Raw genomic sequence first — 10,185 nt, 5'->3', positions numbered from 1 at the left:
ATGTCACTAGGTTTTCAAATAAAATTTGGTCACTAGCTCGTGTGTCTAGGTTGTCAATTACTCCTTTACAAAATTGCCATGTTTTGGTCACTGTCATCATACATTTGGATGTGCCACCTTTGAAAAATGTCATGGTCATCTCAGTTTCAGTATCATGGTTGTCATTCACTTCATTATTTATCCATTACGTCACTACGATTTCACTCATTCAAATTTATCATCCCATTCATAAAATTGGCATGTGAAGGAGTAGTGATACAAATTGGTTCAAAAAGGTTTTATTTCAAATAAATATTTTGTAATAAGTTTCAAATAATCTCAAGTTGTATTCAAAGGTTCCTAATCTACATGGTTTCCAATGCAAAAGTGAGAAAGGCACAGTGTGGGCCACCCCATTACTATGAAAGGAATCAACTTTACAAGCTATACAAGACCATCATTGTTCCATTTCTCTCATTTAATTCATTGCTAATTTTAATTTTAATTTAAATCATTCTATTTTATTATTAGTATTTAATTAAATTAAACCCTGATATTATAAAACAAGTTTGATAAGGTTGGCTTCCATTCCTTGTGCATCTCTTAACCCTATTTATTCAAGTCCAATGAGATCTTTCCTACATAATTACTGATCTATCCTGATGATGAGCCACAGTGGATGGCTTGAAACGTCGATTCAAACAATCATGGATGCGAGAACTCCGGAAGAAATCTACACACAAAAAACTCTCTCTCATAATAAATCACTTCCTCACCATTTTTAGGGCCAAAGACATTCCAAAAATTGAGTTCCAACTCTTTCGCTACGTTTTTAAGCCATTTCGCTGCGCTTTTCACTGGGCATGTTGCGCTTTTCCCTGCACACTGCGTTTTTTGCAGTGAACGTTGTGCTCTTCCCTCTGAATGCTACGCTTTTATTTAGGGGTAATCAAGTGAATTTCCAAGTGTTTTCAAGGGAAAGTCAAGTCTCCAAAAGGTTTAATCAAGTAAGCTGACAGCTCACATCCTTTCCAATCAGTTTATTTCATATTTTCTATGGTGTAAACCTCCTCTTTTACCCCTACGCTACACTTTTCTGTAGCACTCTTCATTCCTGGTTTTTAAATCCTCAAACCCTTGATTTCCTCTCATTTTCATCTCCTTGCCCTCTTACACACTCATATATATTCCCTAAATTCCCTAATACCCCACACTCATACTCCCTAAATCCCTAAAACCAAACCTTACCCCTATGCTACATTTATGCTAGCCTAATACCTTGGGCCTATGTATAAATTCAACAGCCCATCTCCCCGACTCATTTCACTCCCTATCACTTCATAACACTCCCTAACACCCTTCCCTATCTCCCTAAATTTTTCCTACACCTATTCCTACTCCCTAACCCCTTCATCCTATTCCTACTCCCTAATCCTTTAGGCTTTCATCCTATTCCCTCATTCCCTTCCCTTGTTTTTCCCTCTAGGGTCAAGTTTACTATGGAGGGAGAAAAGAACCCATACAACAAATCAGGTCAAAACAAGGAGACAATGAACAAGAGGCCTGAAGAGGAAGAAAGAGCAATAGAGTGAGCCACCTCCTCCACTAGGTTAAAGGGACATTGGCAAATCATTTGTTGCACATAGGGGCAATTTTGCTTCAAAATATGTTTCTGACCAAATGAAGATGAATTTTTACAAAATTGAAAGATTTTTTTGTTCAAAATATACCAAGGAGCAAAACTTCCTTCATTTTATTCACAAACGTTATGATTTGGGAGAAATACCCAAAATACAGTTCCTGTGGGAGAGTTTCTCAATATTTTAGTGACCAACTACAAACTTGGATTCTGAACAAATCAGAAAGTATTTTTGAAAACTAGTGAAATTGTTTGTTCCTTAGATTCCAAGCTACAAAAACCGCTCTCATTTTTCACATTGGTATAAGGGATTGGGATATAAGCTTTCCTCATTTCAACCTATTTGTATGATTGTGCAACGTTCTATTTTAATCACCTTGTTTCAGAGCATGTTGTGGTCAATAAGAGATGAATATTGGAAAACATGAGGAGGTTATTGTTCGCAACATTCCAAATAACAAAAAACTCTCTCATATTTTGAAAATTATTTATGGTTTGAGAGAAATAGCTCCACCTTTTATCCCTATTTTTGCAGAAATTTGGCAATTTTTGGCACAGTCACCCTGCCAAAAGCGTAGCGTGGACCACACTGCGCTTTTCCTGGAGGGCTCTAAATGACATAAAATCTATATGGTTGGATAGCTCTTGACTTATACATCAGTTTTGGACACTTGGCTACCTCAGTCATAAGCTTTTACAGGTTGAAAATGACCAAAAACCACCTAAAAAACACCTTTCTGCCCTGCTTTTTGAAGGCCACGCTAAGCTTTTTCACCAATCTTGGGAGAATTGATTTTTTAGGGGAAATACTTGGTATTTTTCAGTTCTTGAGGAATCCATTGTGTAGCAAACATAAATAGATTTTCAATGAGCTATCATGAACTCAATTTTGAGTTTAGGAAGGCCTCCAAAAGTGGCCTGCAATCTCACGCTGCGCTTTTCCTGGGCCACGTTGTGCTTTTTACACATTCGTTTCACTTTTTCCAAGAGGTTGAATTTCATCTACAGTTTGACCTGATTTGACTTTTTACCTATTTAAATATGTAATTGAGAATGTAATCATTTAACCGAGATGTAATTATGCTAGATGAAATTCAAATGAGGTAGATACATGCTAGTAAGTCTTTTGTTTTGGTCAAATGAATCAGTTTTACTATATAGAGGGTTTGTTTTAACCTCCCTAGTCATTAGGGAACAACTCCACAAGCCATGGATTCAACCCCTCAGAGTGGGGATATTTTTTTTGGTCTTTATGTATCATTTTCTCAGTGATAGAACAAGTTGGACATCAAAAGTGAGAATTTTGTAGCTTGTACTTCACTCAACTAATCAAAGGAGCAGTTGCAACTATTATTCAGGAATTCATGTGCAGTGAGTTTATGATGTTGTTTTATTTCTATGTTATTTTCCTATGAATCAATACATCTCTCTTAAACATGCTTAGCTTCTTCAATGATTTTCCTTGTAGTTTATAAGAATAATTCTTTGTTGTAAAGCTCTGTTTTGGTGGAAAATCTTTTATGTGTTCTTTCTTCTTGATTAATGAATTCATTGTACACATGCTCATTAAGACCTTGTAAATCTCTTCAAACCCTACACTACATTGAATAAACTCTCAGATCCATCACAAGGCATTGCTACCTTGCTCCTCCATATGCTTGCTACTGTAACCCTTTGAGGCCTAGACCTAGCTATCTATTTCTCATCCCTGATCCAACAACAAAAAAAAACCCTAGAATTCCAAAACCTACCTGTGTTGAACATATCTAGCCTAAAATCCATTGTTTTCCAATCAATCATTGGCTGTGAAATCATAGAGAGAGCCCTCTATGGTTTGGTAGGGCTAACTACCAAACTGAAAGCTTGGTTTGTGGTTACCTCCATCGATTCCTCTCAGCCTGGGAGGATAACATGACTAATATTTCAGTTGAAGCAGTGAGACAATTACTTGTTCATTCAAGTTATTTTTAGTGAGTTGAAGTAGTGACACTGTTAATTGTTAGTTCGAGTTATTTTAAGTGAGGATATTTTTAGGAAATTCATAAAAATCTTGTCAAGATATGTTTAATAAATACTTTAAAATCTTAAATATTTTTAGAAACAATTAATATTAAGCAAATATAAATTATATCTAAAATTTATTTGATAATGAAAAACAAACAATTAACTATTAGTTTACGTTATTGGAATAGCAATTTTTAGTTGTTGGATTCAATATCACATGGTTCAGATTAGTATTTGAGTTTGACAACAATAAATTTGATTGGAATTCAAATATCTCCATAAAATTTGAATAAAATTAATTATTAAATTAAAATATATATATAGACACACATACATAAACAATTAAGTTTATATTATAGGTTTTTTTTTATGAATGTAACTACTCTTATTATACTTGCTACAAGTATGGTATTACGCATGGTATTACCCATTTAGTTTTTCTTTGATTGCATATTAGTTTGTCTTGAGCCAAAAATTTGCGGCATATCCATTGTCTAACATTAGGAATTCATTTTTTGTTAATTTTTTTATTTAAATTTATTTATTTGTAAGGTGATTGGCTAAGGTCTTATTATGGGTTGTTTATTAAATTCAATTTCTATTAGTTACTATTTTTTTGTTTTTTTGATTTATTTCATTTTTATCTAACTTTTTTATTTTTATTTTATTCCTTTTTCTATTATTTACATTTTCATGAATTATTGTTTTTTTTTTTCAATTTAAGATGATTTATTTTATATTAATAATATATTTTAATAAATTTAATTATAAAAAAGTATATATATTAATAAAAAATAAAACACACGTGGCCGTGAGCTGGAGGACGGCAGGGTTACTCCAAGACATGGCTATCATCCTGAAGCGAATAGATTATAGAATCATCAGTCATGTAAAGAGAGAAGGAAACAAAGCTGCAGACTTTTTGGCAAACTGGGGATGCAAAGAAGGAAAATTGGATAACATGTGGCCAACAGTAACGAATAAACTGGGAATGGAAACGCTCAGCTCAATAATCACTCAGGATAATGAACATGCAAGGCAATAAGGAGAAGGGGGAAGAACCCCGATCGGGGTGGTTAATATGATGAGACGGGAAGGCAGTACAGGGACGCGGGGTGGCAATTATGAGCCACCTTACAGCAGGAGCTCGCGGCAGGTGGATGACAAGGTAGGTGGACTGGGCATCATGTTAAATTGCAGACGGAGGAATAAACTCAAACACGGAGGTGGTGGAGGTGACGGCGGAACGGTGATGGGACAAGGACTAGGACGCACAAGGGATGGCAGAGGAGGAGTGGGCTCTTATGGTGAATGCAGGCGGCAGAGAAAGGTGGTACAACAGATCAGAGGAGGGTGGCAGGTAAGCGGGAATAGATACGGGTGGAGGCATAAGGGGAAGCATGCAAGGAGCGCTCTCGAGGTGAACGAAGGAAGGAAAGGAAAGGTGGTAGACGGAGCAAGTGTAATTACTTAGGATCGACCTCTGAAGCTGGGGAAAACTCAGAGCAGGAAAATTGAGGATGGTATGAGGACGACAATGCAGGGAAACAGGGGAGGAAGACCTGCGCGAGCAGAAGGTTCCAAGGTAGAACAATGGAAAGAAGAGGAACAGACCCACGCAAACACAGAAGAGACACTTGACCTGGAACCGGATAGGCAACAACAGGTAAGGAGAAGTGATAGAGGTAAAGGGAGAATTCAGGAGAATACAAGACAGGCAGCGGAGGATATAGGAGAAAGGAAAGACAGAGACCGAGAAGAGGAAGCCGACATGGGAGCACCAGCCAGAGAAGTAGGTCAGGGCAGCGGAGCAAGGGAATACAATGCAGGCAGAGCAGGATGAGGAAGGGGCTGCAGGGGGAGAAGGGGACGGTGGCAAGTAGGTCGACAGGATCAGGGACGAACCAGGACAGTAGGACCCAAACGAGGAAGGAAAACGATAAGTCGCCAAGTGCAGTATGCAGAGAGGGCATATTGCAAAGACACGCATGCAGACATTAGGAGAATAATTCAGCACCTGGAAGAGGAAGCGACCCAGGAGCAGTCCGAGTCTGAGATGGAGGATTGGGAGTACCTGTTACCAGACCCTGGCAATACCAGAGGTCGCATGTCTCTATATAAATAGGCCTTACATGTGTATTGGGTCATGAAGTGACTGCTAGCTAAGGCTATGGAGCAGGTAGCCATGGAGATGGCCGAACTAGCCCAAGGCATTCCTAATCTAAAGAAGGAGATAAACAAACTGCAGATAACCATCATGATGCAAGATGGCAAGCTCGACGAGATACAACAGCAGCTCAAGAAGCTCACTCAGGAGGTTAAAGAGGAGGAACATCAGCCGAGCGCAATGGAAGAATGACTTTGTCAAGATATGTCTATCTCTTCTTTAGTTAGGAAGTAGAAAAGCTCGCCACCCTTTGTTTAATTTTCATAATGCAGCTAGTAAACAATGGTAGTTTTTTTGATTGGATAGTTTATATAGCATGGACAAGCAGACTAGTTAAATTTTGTTTTTGGATGGCTATTAAGAACTTTAGATGGCCAACAGACCCGGTTTCCCTACGGGGCGGGTTGAGGCCATCGTATGTATGCACTGGTTTTAACCCGTTATAATAGAAATGGTTCCACCTTAGCTTACAAAAAAAAATAAAAAATAAAACACACATATATAATAAACATAAGTGTATATATGTTAATACGAATAATGTTAGTTAATCACATTTCTTAATTTTCTGCGACGACATTCAACAATACAATATTTTATTAGTTTTTATTTTCATTTTTATGATGAAATCTTCTTTTGTTCTTTTGTAAGCTTGGGAGGACCTTTTCATTCATTTTCTTAAAAAAGGACAGGTTACAACCAAAAATCAAGTGTTTAAGTGGCCTCAACCTGCCCAGAGGGAAACCAAATCTGTGGACCACCTAGCTACATTATAGTCCATCCAAAAACATAAATGTTTAAGGCTATCAAGCAGTGCTATATATGTCTGTATATCTTTAAACCTTCTACATTCTAAATAGCTAAAAACAGAAAGCATAGTCTGAATATTCTTCATATGAAAAAATTAAAAATCAAAACTAATTTGAACATGCTACTAGTCATTAGAAAAATCCACTGGAGTTAGATCCTTCATGCTCGACCTAGGAAGTTATGTCTATGGGAGGCATAAACTATGTCTCTCAATGCGACTGCGATGACCATTCTGTTGTTGGATCTAGAACTGAATCAGTTGGAATTCCTTATGGATATCCGAAAGTCCATGATCAATCTTGGAAGAATCAACAAGTGGATTATCCAAAGATTTGGCTACTATATTCTTCATTAACCAATAAAGATATATTGTCTGCTTATACTAAGAAGGCCTGCCTCTAGAATAACCAAGGTCGGACACCAAATCCTGCCAATCACTTAAGTCAATGTCTATGTCTATTTCTTGGTGGTTCAACTTAGCTTCCCAATATGAAATTAGCTAGTGGACTTATGGCAGAGTACCAACTTGAAATACGTGAGTTGAATCTTGGACAAGTTGTGAGGTTTTTTTGCAGCCTCCACTTCTCTCTCGGCGAGGTTGGGTTTTACTACCTTTGTGGCTCGACCCTGGATTCCTATTATGTCCATGGTTGCCACCTGCCTGAGAGCCTTTCATGGAGGCGAGGTGAGCCATATGATTGTTTAACTTTGAACCCCTAGTGACAAACCTTGGGACAGGGCGTTAGAACCTCAGGCTTGCAACAGGAGACGAGCTTAAAGCGCCAGAAATAGAAGAACCTGTAAGGATATCATGGTATGAATGCAAATAGCAGTGAGTATAAAGGTGGACTACTTAATAGGGGTGTAAATTAGGTCAAAATTAGTAGTGTAAATAAAAAATAGCAGTGGTCACTTCGCGTGTGGAAGGTTAATGGTGTGTTTATCCAAATTGTGGTTTAACGAAATGAAAGTATGGTTTTAACTATATCATTTCAGCCCTACTCCCACGCCATATTTGATTTTAAATTATTGCGATGATATTCAACCTCAAACAACACGTGGAATAGTGATTTGGAACTCCCAACCATATCGAATAGACAATCTTGTCATCTTTGACTTCATCTTATCATTTGAATGTCACTTACTTGTAATTTTGGTGCTTAGTAGATTCCTAAATAAAGTGGTCATGGAAATAAAGGCTTGTTGTTATTGGGTATGATTCATGTCAGAAATATTGTTGCTATTGGTTATGATTCGTGTATAAATACCATGTTATTTTTTCCTTTTAATTTTTCATGATTGATTTTAAATGCTTAAATTTTTATTATTATTTTTTTTTAAATTTATATTTATATGAATTAATATTTTTTAAATTTTATATTAAAAAATTATTAATTATAAAGTTTTTAAGATTATTTAAAAAAAATTAAAATTAAAATTATATATATATATATATATATATATATATATATATATATATATATATATATATTTTGATATAAATATAAATAGTTTTGCAGTTAGTTTAATTGGTGATTTAAGTAATATGAGTCTTGAGAAAATTGAGAGATTAAAATTAATCTTTAGGGAAATAACAATGGGAGATGCCAATTAGTTTTACTAATTGATTTCTTCTTGGAAATCTCAAATTGAATATCTTCGATATTTCTCTTAGATTTATTATCTCTCGTTTTAAAATCTTCTTGGATGCAAACTAGTGCTTAATTTTAGTATCAACGCTAAAAACGCTCTCAACCCATCTACAAATCAATTTTCTAATCAAATTTGGCAGTGTCAAATTTATTTAAAAAACTCGAACCTCACAATTATTGGTATCTGGTATCACGAGGGTCGAGGTATTTAACACGATCCTAGGATGTAACATTTCCTTCAACGTCGAATGTTTCGATCCAAACCTACGTCGAGGTTAATTCATCATGTATGTTGCCAAGGTATCTCCTCCTATTATGGATTTGGTCTCCCAACCTTAAGTGGCTTGACCCTGCAGAGAAACCAAGATGCTTGTAGATTAGATTTGATTTCTCTTAACCTAAAAATTACTTGTGAATGTTTGTTGGCTTCTTATTCAATTTATATTATCTTCTTCAAACAATTATCAAAGATGTACAAAACATGAAGGTCACAATGAGACAAAGGACATAAGAAATTAGGCTCCAAGACAAGGAAAAACCCTACAAAGGGGAAAACTTAAGAAATCCTCTTCTTATAAAATTAGTTCAAAGAGAGATATCCAAGACCCAATACCAAGACCAAGACTGCCACAAAGACCTCAAGTCATCCCTCCTCCAAGTTTTCTTCCAACAAGTCAAAGTCAACAAAGTTAGCACTAATCAAACTTCTAAAATTCTGGTCAAACTATAGAAAATTTCAGTCCTCCAATGAAGGCCAATTTTTGGCCCTGTAACATCTCTAAAAATCCATATAAAAATTCACATGTTTGGGCAAACTAGGGAAGAAAACTCACATTTCTCTCTCCTTTGACTTCGCTCTCTCTCCTTTGACTTTCATTGATTTTCTTCATCTTTCTTACACATAAATCAATGTGATGGATGAGTGTATGAATGAGGTCATACTGCCTTGTATTTATACATGTCCAGGAGGTCGAATAACTACCTCTTTAGGCCGACTTGTTTAGGGAGGGTCGACTTGGTTTTGTGGATGACATTTAGACTCTTTTGACTCAAGACAATAATTGTTCTTTTTCTTACAAGAAGTCCAAATGGGATTTTGACTCAATTATATCTCTTTGACTCATACTAAATTTTATTTTGACTCAATAAACCCTAGAAGCATGAAGAACATGCTTTGACTAGAAATAAAATAATAACAATGAATATAATAAATACATCAATAGTATATTTATATTACATTATGAATACTGGCACTAGTTACATTTCCAACAAACCCCCCCGTTTTTTTTCCAATTGTCATCCTACTGTTTGTTGTGTATGTTTTTCTAGCTACCTACCATTGGGTGTACTCTATTTATGCTTCTCACAAATGAGCACAACAATTGGCGAAAACCCACTTCATCATTCTTATGTAACCCTATGCTTCTCATGTTGAAACTTCGTTTTGGCTTTCCACTCAACCTGCCCAATTATAGGAACAAAGAGGAAAAATGCCTTTCCAATGTGAGATGGCCAATGTTTTTGAACTGTTTGGTGAAATAATTCAATTTTTTGAGATGGGTCTAGCATTTCCTCAACTGCATTCTCGGCAAAGGTGAGTTGAAATTCCCATATCTCATTGTCTTTAGTTCAACCTAATTAATAATGATTTCTAACACCATTTTGTTCTTTAGGGTTTCCATGGTAGATAAACCATACAAGGTTGAAAGATTAGTGTATTGTGGTGGACTACAATGGTATGATTTTCTTTCTATTATTCTTCTAACCTCTATATTTTAGAATATAATGGAAATTTGTTTGGAACACCTTTATTTGAGGATTTTTTAGCATTTAGGTTTTGGAAACTGAGATTTTTGGAGTTGCCTGCATGCGTGTTAAGATCAGGATCAAATAAAAAAAAACAACGTTGGTAATTTCTAGTTTTGTATTTTAGATTT

General features: G+C 35.9%; 1 protein-coding gene across 1 annotated transcript in view; it reads left to right on the top strand.

The window, feature by feature from the left end:
* The first annotated feature begins 9,756 nt into the window (after positions 1–9,756).
* Positions 9,757–10,185, top strand: part of LOC149222614 (uncharacterized) — a 36,476-nt gene continuing 36,047 nt past the window's right edge. Inside the window, exon 1 of the mRNA XM_089387641.1 lies at positions 9,757–9,842. Coding sequence (XP_089243767.1) covers positions 9,757–9,842 — 86 coding nt within the window. The remainder of the gene's footprint in view (positions 9,843–10,185) is intronic.

The sequence above is a fragment of the Pinus tabuliformis genome, chromosome Q (genome assembly GCF_031772625.1).
Source record: "Pinus tabuliformis cultivar Carrire ecotype Pingquan chromosome Q, CPIR1, whole genome shotgun sequence".
In the NCBI taxonomy this organism is placed as follows: Eukaryota; Viridiplantae; Streptophyta; class Pinopsida; order Pinales; family Pinaceae; genus Pinus; species Pinus tabuliformis.
Note: the sequence above shows the minus strand (reverse complement) of the source record. Positions and strands in the feature narration are given on the sequence as shown.